This window comes from Sceloporus undulatus, chromosome 10 (assembly GCF_019175285.1).
Source record: "Sceloporus undulatus isolate JIND9_A2432 ecotype Alabama chromosome 10, SceUnd_v1.1, whole genome shotgun sequence".
Taxonomy (NCBI): domain Eukaryota; kingdom Metazoa; phylum Chordata; class Lepidosauria; order Squamata; family Phrynosomatidae; genus Sceloporus; species Sceloporus undulatus.
Window position 1 is genome coordinate 7,124,942 of NC_056531.1, and position 20,454 is coordinate 7,145,395.

The 20,454-nt window shown below is 39.9% G+C and overlaps 1 protein-coding gene across 1 annotated transcript in view; it reads left to right on the forward strand.

Moving 5' to 3' along the window:
* ADGRD1 (adhesion G protein-coupled receptor D1) overlaps positions 1-3,839 on the forward strand; it is a 193,573-nt gene extending 189,734 nt beyond the window's left edge. Inside the window, 1 exon segment of the mRNA XM_042441368.1 lies at positions 328-3,839. Within this exon segment, the coding sequence (XP_042297302.1) occupies positions 328-423 (96 nt within the window). The 3' untranslated portion in view covers positions 424-3,839.
* Positions 3,840-20,454: the final 16,615 nt, after the last annotated feature.

Genomic DNA, 20,454 nt, shown 5'->3' on the forward strand with positions numbered 1-20,454 from the left:
AAATCCCTGCTCAGTGATGGAAACCCACTGGGTGGCCTTGGGGGAGTCATATGCTCTCAGCCTCAAAGGAAGGAAAAAGGCAAAAACCCTCTCTGAACAAATCTTGCTAAGAAAACCCCATGGGTCACCACAACTTGGAAATGACTTGAAGGTACACAATAACAATCTATGTGCTATGAGTCACCATTCAGCAATTATTCCAAGGAATGTACTCTAGTTAGGACTAACCAATACGATTTAGGCTATTAGTGTTGATACATTACCTTTTAATCATAGTTCAAAAATGAATTGTACATTTTGCCCTCCCTTTCCCCCTCTCCCCTCCAGATAACTGGGAACAGGCCAGGAGCAACCCCTACAAAACTCAATACCTGGGACAAGAGCACCATTTCTGCCAACAAGATTGATCTCTCAGCAGTCTGACATTGGACCTGACTTGCCCTCCTCTCTGTCAGCCAAGTTATTGCCTCAGGACTTCTGAAATGGTGTCTGCCTTTCCAGTGTTTTCTCAGAAACTGTGGCAGTAGGAATTTCTCCTTTAATCACTGCCTCCACAACTGAGGAAAAAACAATAACCTTGCTGTGTTGCATTGGATGGAGTTAATCCATGTTGCTTTTGTTAACATATTATCCATCACTTAGGAACAGTGGCTGAATCGTTCAAAACAATATACACTGGATGGTCTTGTAAAACAGTGACAGAGACACTAAGCGTGGAGATTGTGCTCCTTCACTAATGGGACTGCAGAAGGTTAAAGCCATCTCAGGAGGGATGATCATGACATACATATCTGCCAGTCAAAGCAAAAAGTTCTTATGGCATTATTAAAATCAGGCAATTCTTATCTAACTCTGCATCCTTCATTTATATTGGATTACTTGACCAAGCCAATTGTCCAGATAAAGTGTAACCAGAAAACATGTAGATACACCACTTGAAAGCAAAAGGCTGAAGGGAAAATGAAACTGGGATGCACTTTCCCAATGGACATTGGCCTTAGAACCAATGAATATGGCAGGTGTTGGGAAAGGGAGTGTGGGTGTGTGCCTTATATGTCTGTTTGCTTTTTGCCATGATCGTTCTGATTGCCGTGCCATGGCCAACTGCCTTGTCATTTCATTAGAGAGATTATGCATATAAGATGTAATACCTTTTGCCAGGAGCCAGATGCCAGATGAGGATCAATGAATGTGTTCAATATTTTTTACAGATTGACCTATAAACCTTTGGAAATTGTAGTGGGATTGCTTCTGGGACATGCCTATCTCCTTTGCAGGATAGACTAGAACACTGAATTATGCAAAAGGATGATGGAAGTAAAATAAAAATTTAAAACACACTTCCATACAAGGTGAACAACGAGGGGAGAAAAGTACTGTGAAGCCACTAGCCAGAATGCAGCTGGAGTTCTGTTACATCTTTTTATAGTTTTTTATTTCTTCTCACGAAAAACAATCCTTTTGTATTTCCAAGCAAAGCAATGATGCCAATGCTGTTGAAGAGAAACAACACATGTTTTAATTCCACAAAGATTTTTCTCCCCTTCTTTATGAGTATTTTTTAAACTAGGTTTTCAATCTGACATAGCTTCACACAACACCAGCAGTAAATGATGTTTAAAGTGTTTTGCAGTTTGAAGTGCCAGAACTTTGCTTTTAAAACAATTCAAATAGGGTGTTCGGACTGCTATGTCCAGCACAGGAGGGAAAACCCATTGCTCAGTGGTAGCATGGAAATTGCTCCCTCCTTTCCTCTTTCAGAGGTCCAAAACACATTACCAAAATAATCCAGTTTAACTGGATTATTTCGTGAGGCATTTAGGAGTTTAGCACATAGCTAAATAATCTAGTTTACCTTGCCCAGTTGGAATCCTCTTTCAAGATGCAGCCGAATATTATCATATGCATTTTGCCGCTGATGCCGCCTCCTGCCTAAAACCCGGCTCCCAGCTGCGCTCAGCCGGCTGATTTGCAAAGTTGGGAGCTTCACGGCTTTGCAAATCATCCATTTGAGCTCAGATTCTAGCTGGGATTTAGGTGGGTTTTATGCGAGAGGTGGCATCGGCCACAAAATGCATACGATTATATCCAGCTGCATCCAGGAAGAGGATTCAAACCGGGCAAGGTAAACCGGATTATTTAACTGTGCACTAAACTCCTCAGCCTTTTCTGTCAGAGAACTCTGGTGCCACAATAAAATACAATTCCCAGGATTCCCTGGCACTGAGTCAAGGCAGTTAAAGCAGTCTCAAACTGGATTATTTTCACTGTGTTTTGGACCAGAGTTAACCATAATTTAATGAGGCATTTGTATTGATGTAAATTGCACTTGTAGCTGACTGCCACCTCTGGTTTTCAACCAGAAATGGGTTTTCAAACTTTGATTTGAGCTAACCATAGGGCTAATACTGTTGCAGACATGATTCTGTGTTGTGAAGTTATAAACACTTTATTAAATATATTTTAATACTTTTGTATTTATCCTATTTTCCTGATGTCTTCCACTTGTGAAATACATTGTTGGCTCCAGATTTAATTACATGTATGCAACTTGGCTGATATCCTGTCCCTCCTCCCCACGGCCCCTTCCATCCACGCAATGGATAGCCACTATGTGTGCATGCGCATGCACACATACTGAATGTGTATACACATTAAAAATGAATAAACCATACATTCCTCTTTTCCCTCTAAGTCCATGCTGAACTCTATATATTTGTCAGTGTTTTGTAAATGAGTGAATGGGATGAATAAGGAACACACAAACAAATCTCTGTTGTTGTTGTTGTTTAAAAAATCTAGTTGGTTGTTCTAAAGCAAAACCTACCATTATTTTTCAGAAATATAAAAATCCTGCTGTTTATTTATAGACATTCTTTTGTGGCTTTGCAATATGTCTTTGGAATGGCGTGGTGTTGTCAACAATATGAAACCTTAATTGAATGAGATGCGAGTTAAAAATAGATTGTGTAGGAGCAATGACAGCTTTGTCGAGAAAGTAATAAAATAGCTGATTTTCCACCTCCCCTCTATTATAAGAAGAAAACAACCCATGCAATCTTGATTCCCTAATAAAGATTAATGTTGGCTTGTTCAGTTTATTCTGTCATTTTAAATTCTGCTTTGAACGCTGTCAGAGAGTGAGGCATGTAACATTATGGCTGTACAAGGTTCAAAGAACTGTGCATTTCTGCCCTGGAAGTATGTATGGGGTGGAGGTGGAATGAGATCCGAACTACAGATGAGTGAATTTCTCAATCAGCAGCATTTGGGCACAGTCAAAGACATTTTGCTCAATTTCTAAATCCAAACGTAAGAACATATTGGCCCACACCAGCATTAGTTGTTTTTTTTTAAATTAAAGTAATTTTATTGTAAGCGATCAGTCAAGACAGTATACATGAATTAAATAAGAACAAACTTGACAATTCCACCAACAAAAAAACGATGCAACACAACAAACTGTAGAAGCTGTGTTTCAAAGGCCAAGTTGAAAGTTAGAAGAGGAAATTAAAGGTCTTCTATTACTCTCTCAGAGTATGATGCCTTTCTAAACCCTCTTGTATAACATCCTTCCAGATGTTGTTGTTAATACAGTCCAGGAAAAGGAATCAGATCTCTTTGAAAGATTTATGAAATGTCTCATTATTTTAGATCTTGCAACCAACTTTTCCATTAACAATACATCCCATACATGATGCCACCAATTTTCTATGGAGGAATTACCAGTTCTCCCATTTTTAGCAATTTCAATCCTGGTTGCTGCCATAAAAATCTGATTAGTGTTTTAGGTTTCAAATGTCTGTTTATATTCAAAAAGAGTGAAAGCAATAAAAGACTTGGACAAGGTGTGTTGTCCCGTTTTGTAATTTCTGAGATTATTGAAATACCCTCCAACTAGAATTCATAGAATCATAGAATCATAGCTTGAAGCCCCAAGGACACCCTTTCCCGTGGCCTGGAAAAGCAGCAGATCAGGGCCTCAGGGCTGCCGCTGTGGCAGCTGAGGCCCCGATCCATCAGGGAAAGGGGTGGGTACAGGCCGCCCCAAACCGCCGTTATTTCCCATTTTTTAGCTATCTTTTTAGTGCATTAATTGTTTGACATTACTGTAAAATCATGTCTGGTTCTGTGTTTTTCTGCAAGGTATTTTGATTACATCTGCAGTTACTAGTGCAGTTACTGGAAAATAATTCCCCTCATTCAGCCAATTGTCTCATTTAATCATCTTTTTCATGGCTGGAACAGGGACATCTGCCTTTTGTCAATACCTTAATGCTAAGTCACAAGCATTACTATAGTCATTTGATCTAGATTAGAGTCTGACAATCTTAGAGTGTGGAAGGGTGGATTGATCCCTCTCCAGATCCCCTGGGTTTTGTACTAGTGAGGTATTAGCTGTGGCTGATGCTGTGGTAGCTAGGTTTCCACTGTAGTTGCAGTTGCTGTTGAAATTCAGAGACAACTGTGATGGCTTTCTATGGTGCAAAAATCCACAGCTGATTGATTTTCATCTCCCCCCAATGTTTTCTCATTATGTCACCTCACAGACATAAAGTGTCAGTGATACCAGAGCATGGAAAAGTGACCTTTTCAAACTATAGCTTCCAGATCAACCAGCCAGCATGGCTAATGACTGTGTTGGGAAGTTTAAGATTTACGGTCCAGAAAAGCAACATTCTCAACGGACTCAAGTAATGGCAATTCCTTTGGAAATTGGGACAGAAGCAGTGATTGTAGATAATGACCTGCCATTCTCAATGGCTATTGTCACCATACAGAAAGCCAATTACATGTAGACTTTAGACATTAACCACACATTGAACATTACCTCACACACCACCAAGTAATTCAGGGAATGTGGCATGGTGTAGGTTAATGCTAAAGGGAAAAGTCAGAACACCACTTAGCACTTCCATGTTAGTTTTATTTGAAATCATAGGTTCCACTGATGCCAGTCCTCCCGAGAATAATATCTCTGAGTATCAAGTATTGTCAATTGCCATATATTGCCTTGCTATTATTACTTTCAGCACATGCTTTCATAGAATCATAGAGATGGAAGAGACCCCAAAGGCCATCCAGTCCAACCCCATTCTGCCATGCAGGAACTCTCAATCAAAGCACTCCCGACAGATTACCATCCAGCCTCTGCTTAAAGACCTCCAAAGGAGGAGGCGCCACCACTCTCCAAGGGAGTGTATTCCACTGTAGAACAGCTCTCATTATCAGGAAGTTCCTCCTAATGTTGAGGTGGAATCTCTTTTCCTGTAGCTTGCATCCGTTGTTCTGGGTCCTAGTCTCTGGAGCAGCAGAAATCAAGCTTGCTCCATCCTCAGTGTGACACCCCTTCAAATACTTAGACAGGGCTTCGTGTGGGAATGGCTAACTAGAAAGCCAAAGAACGTACAAAAATAGAGCATACCCTAAACTATACTTAATAGGCACATCCTATATCTTGTCTTCCTGAATATCATCAATACCCTAGTCTAGAAGAACAGCCAGTCGACCTCATATATAAGTTGAGATCAAGTTTTGGGGCCAAAATTATGGATTTTGATATGACCCATGGATAAGTCAAGGGTAAAACTTAAGCACATATAATAAAGGATGTAAAGGATGAAGTAAAGGAAAACAATTCCAAAGATCTGAAAAATTCCAGCAGTCATAACTATTAGTGTCTATACTAAAGGCTGGATGGATGAGAGAGTAGAAGGGGGCCAGTGCTTCTAACTCTTTAAACTCTTCCTTTTCACCATATAAATTAAAATGAAGTACTTACATTGAACTGTGGATAAGTCGACTCAGGTTATTTGGGTCAATTTTTAAACCTAAATTTCTAGACTTATACATGAGTATATCAGTAATTCTCATGGCCACAAAAAGAAGGAGCAGCTTAATGCTGATGGCAAAGGCTGCTCCTTCTCTGGCAGATACACAAAAGCAGCCAAAATGCTCCAAGCAGTGGCCAGGAGAATGGAGCTGCACCTGGATTGGATGTTTACACATTGGTTAATGCCATTTTTAAATTATTGTTATTTTTTGCTAGCTTAAACAAAATGGAGGCCACCATATTTTTATTTTTATTTCTTCACACAAAATATATATAATATATTCCCTGCACTGGGATGAACGATTTAGCATAGGCCTCTCCCTGTGACTTACTACCTGTGGAGACTGTTTTATTAGGAGGTATGTTCAACAGTATGCCCACTCTCAAACATCCCTCTCATACACACAAAAACACACACACACTTTGAAGTAGTACAGCCAGGTAACACTGTTGCCTTGTTGTTTTATAACACTGTCTGTCTTAGTATTTTTTTGACTTCATGGAGTGTGTTATGTCTCTGAATTATAATACTCAGCATGAAAAATGTCAGCTGTCACCATGATCTGGCACATTCTTGATTATATGAAACATTATATAATGTGATATATAATGAAGGCTAGTGTGGGGCAGTGGTTTGAGTGTTGGATTATGACTCTGGAAACCAGGATCGAAATCCCATCTCAACTATGAAACCAACAGGGTGAATTTGGGCACATCCTCATTTTCAGGGGAAGGCAATGGTATACCTCCTCTTAACAAATTTTGTCTAGAAAACCCCATGATGGGTTCACTTTATGGTTGCCATAATTCGGAAACAACTTGAAGGCAGACAACAACAATATAATGTGAGCTGAGATCCTGCATGAAGCCTAGTATCATGCGTAGTATAAAACTGTATTAACGTCTGCTAAATAGCAGCATTATGCAACAATCTACATAATGCTAACTGTACTTGCTGCTGTTTTCACAATTCCAGCTAATCAAATGGTATATTGAAGAAACTGACAAATAGTTATGCACTATTCAGGAAGCACAGCTGCTGTACATATGTAACAGTTACACTCACTCACACAAATGCTTATGCACATTATACAGCTTATACAACTGTACAATGACATGGCCACAACAGTACTACTACATGTGTGAGTGAACTTATTTGTATAGATGATGTTAATGTTATTGTGATGTTTTCAACATGTTTTTGTCTCCTATTACTTTTAGAGCAATTTCTCATGATCTATTCTACACAGTCAAAGGCTTTGCTGTAATCTGTAAAGCAGAGGCTGGCTTTCTTCTGAAATTCATTGGTGCACCCATTATCCAACATATGTTTGTTTCACAGGCACCATGTCTCTGTATTTCCATTGCTTGGGAGCACTTGTGGAAGTATATGGTTTTACCTATGTACTGTTCCTGAGAGCGGACCATGTAAAAAGAATGCTAGATTAGTTAGGCCTTTGATCTGAATAAGTATTGCTCATCTTGTGAAACATGTTAAATGCAGAGAAGAACTTAAAGCATCCAGAGACACAAGGGCAAAACAATCAGTGATACATATTTACATAATGTATACTGATTGCACTCTGTGTGATCCAACCCAAAATAATCCTTTGTACCATTAATTTTAATGAGAAGCTTCTGCTTAAGGCTTTCCTATTAAAATCTACCATGATTCAATTAAACCTGAAATCCACTTTAGGCTGACTGAGAAGGAGCTTTCAGTAATATATTTTGTGAGAAACATTTCAGAAAAAATAATAGTTTATTATTTAAAAACAACTATGAAAACATCTGGAAAGAAATCAAGAGACCTAGAAAATTGGGGAAAATAAAATTTATCCCTTTTGAGAAGAATCACTGCAACAAAAGCAAATTTTTGCCAAGACTTTTATTATTTTTATTATTATTTTGAAACAATCTCTGTTATAATAAATGGACTACAGGTTTGGCAGGCAAGGAAATCTAGAATTAAATCTAACATACCGTGTGATGCTAAGGAAATGGTTGCCTTGTTCTTCCCTAATATTATTGTATTAACAGTCCTGCTGTTTTGTATGGTTGAAAGGATGAATATTTGTTAGAGATGAGAGACTTTGGAACTTGAAGGCCACATAAGATTTTATTGGTACAGTTTTCTTTGATTTGCTAAAGTTAACACTCATGCAGGATTTTTAAAAAATCATTGTATTAGAAAGGCTCTTCTATGAGTTTGGTATAAATATAAGCAGCGACTTATTACTAAAATAACATTAATCACCTCAGCACAACAAGCCTTCTTTAGGAAAGAGTAGATTAAAAGTTAGAGATGGTTGTTACTTGATGATTTTTTTTTAAATTTTGAACAGAAAAGCTGGAAGCTTAAATCAAGAAAGATGCTGTCAGGGTCCTCTTGATGTTTTCCTGAGTTGTTGTTTGATATATATATATATAGTGAATAATGATGTTATGGTTGGGGGATTTATTATTGTTGTTCAAATGGGTTTGGCTTAGCTGCTGGGAATGGGAGGCATAGTGGCACAGTGGTTAAATTCCTGTACTGCAGCCACTCTCTCACAAACCATAAGGTTGTGAGTTCAATACCAGTTTCAATAAAACTTTATTAAGAATAAGGTTAATTGAAGAGATAAAAGAAATATAACAGATATGTTTATAGTGGTAGATGGATTTTATGAATAACTAAGAAATGTATGGTTTGTTTTTATGCATTTAAGAAACGCTGAAAATGTTGTTAAACAATTTGAGTGAAACTAGCTGCAGGGTGAGTTGGTGTGTTCATTGGATTATTAATAACCTGGTAAAAGAATGTACTAAAGTGCCGGTAAATATTGCTTTGAAGTCCTTGAAAGTTTAAGTAAAATAACACTGCCAGACTCAGAATCTTTGGGAACAAAAAGAGAGCCAGGGACGTAGCCGGGGGGGGGGGGGTCTTTGGGGTCTGGACCCCCCCCTTCCATTAGAAAAATGAATGGTGCGTGCTGCTGCGCCGCCGCGCCCAAGCCCCATTATAATGGTGGCACTTAGTCTGGACCCCCCCCCCTTCCTAAAATCCTGGCTACGTCCCTGAGAGAGCATTTGAAGAGATAACTGTTTTGAGGATTATGTGTGTGTTACAAGTTTGTTCTGAAATACTGTTGCCCACCAAATTTGAGGGGCAGAGATCAATTTTTTTTCAATTGCTTTCTGATTTTTGGGAGGGTGGAGTTAAAATTTGCTATTGTTCTTATTTGATGTATGCGTGTTGGCTCTTCAGTCCTGTCATAAGAATTCATACTACATGGACCTCTTTGATCTGTCAATAAAGGCTTTTCTGTTAGCTCTCAAAAGTCTGAATTGAGAAAGGGGGGGGTGCTTTTAGGTCCTGATGGCTTGAGAAGTAGACCCAAGTAAATGTAGGTGTTACGACAATTTTTAAAGGAAACTTTTCTCTTTGTTATTGCATGTATTCTTGAAAAATATTTATGCTTGCCTCTTTTCCTCACTACACATTACCCATTAAAATATAATTGCTTGCTGTTTATATAATTAGTTTGCATGCAGTTTTAATGTTTCATGATAGTTGTTTGTTTTAATCTTCCTGGGGAAGCTCTCATTTGAGTTGAAAGGAAGGTTAGGAACATAAAAACACAAGCAAATTAAAATCCTTTCTAGTTCCTGCACTATATTTGGCTTTGTTCCCCCGTTACAGAAAGAATTTCATTGTATTTTCTTCTTCCTTGACTTTTCTTTTATTGAATGGCCCACCTTAGAAATTGGAAAGATAGGCCATTGGCTTTTAGACAGGCAAATGGACAGCCTGATTGCAGGGTGAATTATTACATTTATTCTATCTGTTTCGTAAAGTCACTTCTGATGTCTCAAGCAAAGCCAGAATTACTAGCATATTGTAAAATCTAATTTTACAGCGAGATATAGAAAAAGCAAACATGTGCTTTGCTGCTTCAGAAGGAGACAGAATGTGACATTACCGCAACTTCTATTATATCATTATCTCCAACACAAAACAGGGTTCAGTGCCTCCTAGCTGGATAACAAAACAAGACCATCCACAGACAAAAGTGACATTTGCATACTCAAATGTGTGTGCATGCAGAAAAATGCTAGCTTTTATTCTCTCCTTACCTTGAGAGGTAGCCATACCTGGGAAAAGCTGCTTGCTCCAAGATTTGACCTGGGATGAATGAGTTGACTTAGCACACATGACTGAAACGGGGTTGAGCAAAGCGCGGGTATTAACTTAACTCTACTCCCCCTTTGCACCACAATCCAAGGAGCTCTCCTGGTCCTAAAGCAGTGTCAGTAATGGACTGGATGAGGGCAAACAAATTGAAACTTAATCCAGACAAGACAAAAGTGATCCTGGTCAGTTGGAAGGCAGATCAGGGAATGGATATTCAGCCTGTGTTAGATGGGGTTACACTACGCCTGAAAATGCAGGTGCGCAGTTTGGGGGTACTCCTAGACTCAGCTCTGAACCTGGAGGCCCAGCTCTCTGCTGTGACCAGGAATGCTTTAAAACTTGAGTGCCAACTGCACCCATTACTTGATATGGCCACAGTGGTACATGCCTTGGTTACATCCCATTTGGACTACTGTAACACTGGGGAGGGATCTGGGTGGCAGTGAAACCACAAGGACTGCAGTGGGAGGAGGACCCTACCAGGATGTTACCCCTCTTGTGGGGTGCCAACTGCTGTGGTCTGCATCCCCCCCACCCTCCTTGTGATGCCACTGGGTGACACCTGGCTTGACACCAGTATATGTGAAAATCTGAATCTTAGTGGACAACAGGCTGGACATGGCAAAGCAATGTGATGCAGCCGCCGCCAATAAAGCCAATGCAATTCCAGGCTGCATCAATAGGAGCATAGTGTCTAGATCGAGGGAAGTAATAGTGCCACTTTATTCTGCTTTGGTCAGACCTCACCTGGAATATTGTGTCCAGTTCTGGGCATCACAATTCAAAAAGGATGTTGAGAAGCTGGAGCATGTCCAGAGGAGGGCAACGAAAGTGGTGAAAGGTCTGGAAACCATGCTCTATGAGGATTGGCTTAGAGAGATGGATATGCTCAACTTGGATAAGGGAGTGTTAAAGGCTGACATGATAACCATGTTTAAATATTAAAGGATGCCATATTGAGCATGGAACAAGCTTGTTTTCTGCTACTCCAGAGACTAGGAGCCAGAGCAATGGGTTCAAACTACAAGAAAAGAGATTCCAGATCAACATTAGGAGGAACGTCCTGGCAGTAAAATGTCAAAGTCAATCCCATGAGTTCAGTTAAAATGGTAATTTATACAAATATAAGTGGGGTTATTAAAGTTAGTTTATATGGTTAGTATGTAGTTGAGATATATATTTATAACTGTTCATATACGTTCTGCCATTATTGGAGGGGGGTGGAGAGCAGTAGAACGTTAATGGGATAAGTCAGTGGAAGAGACCTATAGCAGATGGCTGGAATGTACTGATAAGCCAGGGGCATAGCCAGGGATTTTAGGAAGGGGGGGGGCCAGCTAAAGTGCCACCATTATATTGGGGCTTGGGTGCAGACGACGCCAGCAGACATGCACCATTCATTTTTTCTAACGGAAAGGGGGGCTGCCATAACCCCAACCCCCCCCCTTGGCTACGTCCTTGGATAAGCTTTGGTAGAGCATCTGGACTTCAAGGTTGTACGATTCCCTGAGAAAGTGTTGGTTGCCATAGTTATGTGTGTGTGGTGTGGGTTTCAACTGGGCAAAAGAAGGAGGGGTTGCCAGGGTGTAAAAGTTAGTTTTTTTTCCTGTAGATCTCAGATTCTGCAAAAACGCGCTATGGGATCACTTCTGCCTTATGTCTACAATAAACTTTCTTCCTTTGGATTAAGTTTTCTTTGTGGCTTACTGGTCTGAGGAACCCAAATCTCTGTTTGACAGTCGAACACATTCCCTTGGAGAGTGGTGGAGTCTCCTTCTTTAGAGGTTTTTAAACAGAGCCTGGATCACCATCTGTCGGGAGTGCTTTGATTATGAGCTCCTGCATGGCAAGGGGTTGGAATGAATGGACTTGAGATCTTTTCCAATTCTATGATTCTATGATTCTATCACTGATTTTGTTATGCAACCATTATACTGAATGGTAACATTTCACAGCTGAACACTCACAACTGAAATAGAACCCCATGCACCTCATGCACACTTGCATGTATGACACCACATGTACAACTCTGCTTTGCAATCTTGAACTGAGTGCAGCAGTTCTTGCATTGAACAAAAACCTTGCTTAAGACACCAAACGGATTCAGGCCTCTGTGTCTGCGTTTTTATTTTTTTTAGAAAGGTCATTTATACTTAAGTTTATATAGGGAAATCTGTCAGTTTTGCTTGCACCTTCAACATTTTTAAAGTTTCAACTTTCTATCTGAGATATAGGGAAAGGTGCAAATGTCAGTAAATTTTTCAAACCCCCAATTGAACTTAATCCCTCTCTCCCATTTGTGTCAACAAGGGTCACTGTTCCTAGCATAAATAGCACTATGGACCAAAACACACTGCAGAAATAACTTAGTTTGAGATCACTTTAACTTTCCTTGCTCAATGCTAGGAAATTCTGGGAAGTGTAGTTTTGTGAGACATTTAGCCTTCTCTGTCAGAGAGTTCTGTTGCCACAATAAACTACAATTCTCAGGATTCCCTAGCATTGAGCCAGGGCAGTTAAAGTGTTCTCAAACTGGATTGCTTCTGCAGTGTATTTTGGACCTATGTTGTATTTATCTGGCATTTAGATGTTAAAGGTGGTGGGTTTAAACTGAAAGAAGTGGCAATGTAATTCAGCACTAACATGATTGAATACACAGGGACTCCGAGCCAAAGAAATACAGTAAGTCGAATCCAAATAACTGGCATATAGTCTGCCCACTACCAATAAAAGACGTACTGGGCGATAGTTACCAGGATCCTGTAAGACCACTAGAAAGTTTTAGAAGTATGGCCAGTCCCCCCTTATATCTACCCCTATTAGAGGATCTACATGCAGGCACACAAAAGGATACAAATCCTGGCAGTAAGATATCATATGGGCACCAGGTTTCTTGTAAACATACAATGTCAAATTTACCAATATAGTCAATGAAATCCATATCTGAGTTTTTATTCAGTCAGCCAGCTATGTTCCATGAAAGGAGTGACAGACCTGAACTACCCCCTTCTAGTCACTGAACCGGATCAGATGAAATTGCAGAAAAGAGTGCTTCCTCAGTTTGGACGCAACCGTTCGTACTAGAGCGGGTGGGGCCTTTAACTGAGGAAGAGGTAGATGGATCCCAGATTTCCAACTGGGAGTGGATTATCCTCCGGAATTTGGATGTTGTATCCTCCAGCTGGGCAGTTACTGTTATTTAAGTCAGTGCAAACTCTAGGGATCTGAGTTACAATTTTTTCAGTCCAGGACCTGCCATGGAATGCATCAACCTCCAAAAATGTGACCTTGCTTAACTGTTAAGCAGTCAAAGACTGGATGAATGCACTGGTCATTTTTAAATCTCTCATGGTTGAGTTCTTGCATCTCAAATTCTTTCCACCCTGAATATGAAGAAATTTGCAAAATTTTGGAAAACTCCTATTAAAAACAAAGTTCTTGCCCAGCCTTAATTCTCACTCAACACATTAATTCACTTATATTCCATCCTTAATTGTCACCCAACACCATTCATGCAGCTCTCTGGGAGGGCTTTCCTTTTTGCAACCCTTCTTCCCAATGAGGAATGGCTTGTTTACACAAGAGGAATGTTCAGTGAATGCCTTTGTGAGGCATCACCATAAAACTGAAGGGCATCTATTTCCAAAGCTCCATCTGACCTTCATAATTAAAAACAAAAACAAATGATGATTACAGTTAATGAGTCAATTCATTTGGCACTTGACATCATGACAAGAAGACACTTCCCTTTATATTAACCTTCAAAAGGAAGGGGCAGGCCAAGGACAGAGGGATGTAAAAAGTAAATCTACATGCAAGATAAAGACTGATCTGTTAGAATTGCTACCATGGGCCTGGGGAAACTCTGAGGTTTTCTAGGTCCAGTTTTCCTAGCCCCAGAACCCTCCCACTGAATCAGGAGGGCCAGAACAGACAGGCCAAAATAAAGCTGCTTTGGGTCACTTTGGAGGTATGTTGTTTAAATGACACACACATCTTAAGAGGCCAGAAACTGTGCCAAAGCTGCACTCCAGTCCTTACGACTGGACCATGGTTTTGGTGTGGCTTCCAGCCTCTTAGGACGCATGCATCATTTAAATAGCATACCTCCAAAGTGATCTGAAGCAACTTTTATTTTGGTCTTTCTATTCAGGCCCAGGAGAGACTAAAAGGTCACTTCAGCTTTTAAAAAAGGAGAACTGCAGCCCTTAGACGTGTAGTCTTCTGGGGGACAGAAAAGTAATCAAGAGCAAATGGACTCTGGCACTGTACACAGCTTACATTATTCTAACCCATAAGTAGATGAGCAGAAATGTACACACACACACACCTAGGTTATTCCCATTATTTTATTCCTTATATAAGGCTACCCTCTGTCACAGCCTGGGACACGATCAACTGTCTTAAGTAGGTACGAGCTAGTAACTAAGAGTCATATGGGTAGCCAATAGTCTGAACCACAGGATCAGCCCATTCAGCCCATTCAGGGGTGGCTCTATGCCGCCCCTGAACAGGTTGGGTTGGGGACGCAGCAGCCGCGTGCCACACCCCCAACCCACTGGAAAAAGAAGCCCCCAAAAGGGGCTTTTTCCCGGTGCTACAGGGGCACCATAAGGCCATAGTGAACCCTTATGATGCCTCTTGTGCACAGTGCCGTACGGCACATGCCAAGATAGTGTGATGGCTAAAAGCAATAGTCAATTTTATTCTATATAATCAATATCTAGTTCAACTGAATGTAATGAGAAAAAGACCCAAAAGGTGAACTTAGCCTTAGTAAGAGGAATGCTGAAGAACTGTTTTCCATGATGAGGTAAAGATAATAATAATAATAATAATAATAATAATAATAATAATAATAATAATAATAATAATAATAATAATGGGATTTATTTATATGCCGCCCAATCACTGGCAGCTTACAACAGAGGGGATAATAGATGGTTCCCTGCCCTCAGGCTTACAATCTAAAAAGACACGACACAAAAGAAGAAGGGAATGGTGAGGGAGGAGGGGATCAGGTCCAGCATTCTGAGTGACATCTCTGAAGGATGCCTGCTGGTGCCTGGGTTGCTTTAAGTCAAAATAATGGATGTTGATAAGGAAGGTATAACTAAGTACAAGGCTGAGAGTGGTACATGGAGGACCCTTTAGTAATAACAAGATTGATAAGAGAAAAGATGGAGTGTGGCATAGGGGTTCTAATGCATATTAATTGAATTTTGATGTACTGTATTCAAAAATCTTTACTTTGATTGAAGGAATTTCTATATGTTTAAGTTTTGTATTGACCAATAGAATTTGCCACAGAGTTTTCTTTGTTTGTTGCCTATAAAATGTAGAACTTTGCTTTATTCTTGGCCTCAGAGGCTGGTTGGAATTGGAAATTCCATTCTGAGGACTGCTAACAATAAACCTGTACTTTTATTAATCTGAGTCTTCTTCTGGTTGAATTCTGTTCCGTTTAAGATCCCAATAGCAGGATATGGTCAGAGATACTGACTTCTACTACAATAGCACCCGGGGTGCATGGTAGGGTTTCTGAGCATGTAAACGCTCGGCCCCCACACAAACCTTGTTCAGGCCCAGGCTGGCACAAAGTGCCAGTGTGTCCAGACCCTAAATCAGGCCAGAATCGAGTATAAGTTTCCCAGCAGCTTATTTTAAACAGGTCAAAGAAGCAATTATTATTCCATTGAGAGATACAATAAATGATATTCATCTGAACGGGATTTCGGATATTTGAAAAGAGGCTTACTGTATATACTCATGCATAAGTCTAGAAATTTTAGTTAAAAAATTGAACCAAAAAACATGGGTCGACTTATCCACGGGTCAATGTAAGTACTATATTTTAACACTTACATATATAAAGAAGGAGCCATCCCCTTTCTCTGAATAAAAGGCAAGGGCTTAGTCCATCCTGGGAATACCAAAAAGAAGCATGCCTCCCCTCTACTCTCTCATCCATCCAGTCTTTAGGATGAACACAAACAGTGATGCCTGCCAGAATATTTTAAATTCTTTAGCATCATTTTCCTTTGCACATCCTTTACATCCTTTGTTACATGCCCCTAAGTTTTACCCTCGACTTATCCAGGGTTCATATCAAAATCCATAATTGTGGCCCCCAAACCTGTCCTCGAGTTATACATGAGGTCGACTTATAGTCGAGTATATACGGTATATATCCTTGATACCTAAAAAAAAGAAAGAAAGGAATGAAGTCAAGAATTATAGACCTATATCACTGTTAAATACAGATTACAAAATCTTTACATCAGTGCTAGCTGAAAGATGAAAAGATATATTAAGTCGTATTATACATGAGGATCAAAGCTGTTTTTTACTGAAAAGAAACCTGAAAGACAACATAAGAACAACATTAGATATACTCGACTACTTCGAACATCATAATGAAAAGAAATTGACCATAATCCTGCTCAATGCTGAAAAGGCATTCAACAGGGTCAACTGGTAGTTTTTGTTAGAAACTATTTAAAAAATGGATATGGGAGAGAAATTTGTTAATTGGATTGAGGCCATCTATAAAGAAGAGAAACCTAAGATAATTGTTAACAAGGAGAGAACATCGAGCATTCATATAGAGAAAGGCACCCAACAGGGGTCCCCTCTATCCTCCCCCTATTATTTATAATAACACTGGAAGTCTTAAACAACCAAATAAGAGCAGATCAATCAATAGGAGGAGTGGAAGTTAAAGGTAATTGTTTCAAACTGAGAGCCTTCGCTGATGATTTAATCTTTTACTTAGAGGATCCAGCAACACGCATAGAACGTCTTAAGAAAATCTTACAAGAATATGGAGCAGTATCAGGACTGAAAGTAAACCAGGAAAAAACTTTGATACTTTCTACAAATTTAACATCTCAAGAGGAATTAGAGCTCAAATTAGAGCTTAAATATCCTGTGGGCCTCCCTCCTCTTCCGTGGCCATGAGGATGGGCTAACGGGGCCTTTGTTATTGTTTTTAGATTGTGTATTGTGGATGTTTTATTTTTTTAACCTGTATTTGTTGCACTTGTTGCATATTGTAAGCCGCCCTGATCTTTCTGGAAGGGCGGGATATAAATAAAGATTTTATTATTTATTTATTATAAAGAAAAATCGGGATATAAAATAGAGAAAAAAGTCAAATATCTGGGAATTTACTTAACGAAAAGAAATATAGACTTATTTCATAATACAGTTGGCACTTCTTATACCCGGATTTTTTATACACGGATTCAAGCATCCGCGGTTTGAAAATGTTCAAAGAAAAGTATAAATTTCAAATATCAAACCTTGATTTTCCATTTTTTTTATAAGGGACACCATTCTGCTATGTCATTATATTTAATGGGACTTGAACATCCACGGATTTTGTTATCTACGGGGGATCTTGGAACCAAACCCCAGCGGATAACAAGGGTCCACTGTAATTACGATTTCATGTGGAAAGAAGTTGAAAAGGATTTAGAGGTCTGGTCTAAATTGCATCTTTCCTTTTTAGACAAAGTCTCTGAGAGCAAGATGAACATATTACCCAGATTTTTATTTTTATTTCAAAATCTTAGAATCATAGAATCGTAAGAGTTAGAAGAGACCACAAGGGCCATCCAGTCCAACCCCCCTGCCATGCAGGAATTCTCAATCAGTTTCCCACTTAAAACACTTAAAGACTTGGCAAAAGGAAATATCTAGGTTTATATGGAATGGAAATAAGGCTAGAATCAGTTGGAAAATATTGACTGATGAAACTGCGCATGGAGGTTGTGCTTTACCAGACTTGAAACTCTATTATTTTGCAGCTTGTTTATGCTGGATAGAGGAGTGGGCTAAAGTAGAGAATAAAAGTATTTTATGTTTAGAAAGTGTCAAACTCAGAATCGAGTATAAGAGAGAACAAGACACAAAGCAGAACTGAGAAGCAAGCCAAAAGCTAGAGCTAAAGAATAGCCAACAATACAAGCTGGAACACTCTGGAGCTCAGGAAATATGATTGAAATAATATTTTCTGTCCCCCCCCCCCCCCGGTTGAAAAAATGGTTTTCCGAGATGGGCATCCCTGTTGGGAAGAATAAAAACAGTAAGAATTTTTGCCCATCCTCTAAAGTGTTTTAGAGGATGTTTGTATACATAAAAATGCATGCCTTTTTGCACAAACCTCCTACATTTGTTACAGAGAAAACTGAACAGAAAATGTGTGTGTGTGTGTGGGGGGGGTTTGCCCAACAACAGCAACAACTACGTCTGCATGCATTTTCCAACACAGAAAAATTCTCCAGAACATTACAGGACACTCAAATACAGGGAGAACATTGTAGAAAAATATTTTCTTTTGCAAGTGGAAGAAAACTACATTATTTTTAAAATACTTTTATATCAGTATGCTATAAAAATGGAAGATTTACATTCTGCAGGAAGCCCTTGCTGTTTGATTGTGCCTTAAATGGAATAGTAAGATTTTAAATATTTTTTTTCCTGGTCTGGAGAATCCAATGGAAAGCTTCATGGAGCAATCCTGCAGGGATTTTGCTGAGAAGTAGGATTGTCAGGTGAAACAGGAGACAGAACTCCTATGTAGAATCATAGAATTGGAAGAGACCCCAAGAGCCATCCAATCCAACCCCTTGCCATGCAGGAAATCTCAATCAAAGCAAAACCAACAGATGGCCATCCAGCCTCTGTTTAAAGACTTCTAAGGAGGGAGACTCCACCACACTCGGGGGGAGTGTGTTCCACTGTCGAACAGCCCTTACTGTCCTATCCCTTCAATGGTTTGTGTAGAAGAGGGAATATCAGTAGATGAGGGAGAAGAAATAGGATGGTTTGGGACATCTGGAAGGATTGGGGTCCACAAAAACAGCATGAGTGGCTATTTGCTGATTATTTAGTGTGCAGATTGGGGGCGTGGTGTCCACACGGCGCATGCCCCAATGCTACCCCGATGCTGCTGTCACGCCATGCGCCCAACCACATGGTGGGCGGCATCATGGTGCTCCTTTGGTGCCCTTTCTGTGGAGCAAAAAGAAGCCACTTTTTGCAGCTCCTTTTTGTGCCACAGAAATGCTAGATCATGGCCACAGTATGTAGTTGCCAAGGCCCTGATCCGGTGCTGAAAGGGACGATCTGTTCAGTCCCTAAGTTCCTAACTTGTCCCACCCCTCCTTCTTTATTGTTGTGCTCACTTTATGCCCTCCTCTCTGCTGCTTCTCATTCTGCTGCTGCATCTCCCACTCCTTCACTTTCCTACCTTGCCCATGCAATCCTTCTCTCCCTTGTTTCTTACACTACCCTTAGCTCCTACTCCCTCCTTTCCTTTCCATGATATTACATTGTCTCCCTCCCTTGTTTCTTTTCCTCCTCTGCTTCTTCTGTTCACTCTCCTTTTCCTCCTACTCCCTCCCTCACCTGACCTTATGCCCTTGCAATGCATTCCTCCCTTGCTACTTCAACATACTCCAATATGTGGATCTGAGGGGAGGGGGCAAAATGAGGGTGTTGCCCCCAAATAAGAATCTCATCTCCCCTCCTGTTACTTTTTTCTTCCATCTCCAAATTTGTACTATTGTAGTAACTTAAAATTTCAGTTCAGCATTTAAAAATACAGTGTAGGCATCTAAAGAAAAGAGGCAGGAAAAATTACCAAGGGAATTTGTACACAGCAGATCTAAGAGTTCTAGGTGTGTATGATTTTCTTTGCTTCATGCTTGAAGCTGCTAAAAATTTGAGACCGGAGGAAAAATTCATTTAGGGGACAGAATTATTGTTTAGATGAACAATGCCTCCATTTTTAATCCCTGTAGGTATACCCCTGACAGCATCACTATATGGTCTCCCTTGCTTCTTTTACTCCTCTCTATTACTCGCTCATGCTCAGGTTTCCTCCTGGCTAAAAGGCAAAGGTAAACTTGTTTCTTGAAAAGCAGTTGGATAGATCATTACTACACAATACTTGCCCCATATCTTGGCTTCCACAAGGGCATTATTTTCAAAAAACAAAAACTTCTAAGGTGAATCAGATGATGTTCCAAATGAACACTGGGTGGCATGCCTGGAATATGAGTAAAACTAAGTCTCTTCCACATCTACAGTAACCAGCTTGAAACTAATCCTCTCCAGGATATTAACAGGCTTTGTCAGCTAATGCGGATGTCCATGTCCAACCTCATCCCTAACAAAAATTACATACGCAGAACTCATTTTCAGTAAGAAGTGCCCCAAACTGAAGCACAGCTCTAAACGAAACTCTCCCCTTATAATAAAAGTGCAAATGCAACAGCAAGAAAAGATAAAAAGGAAGGAACCTTCTGTTTCTTTCACACTCTCACAAGTTGGCAAGCCTGAAATCCATTTTGTGCACTTTAACTCAAGGCAAATTGTTCATTCTTCTGTGCAGTGGCCAGGAGTATAAAAATTGTCATATTTAATTCTCCATTCT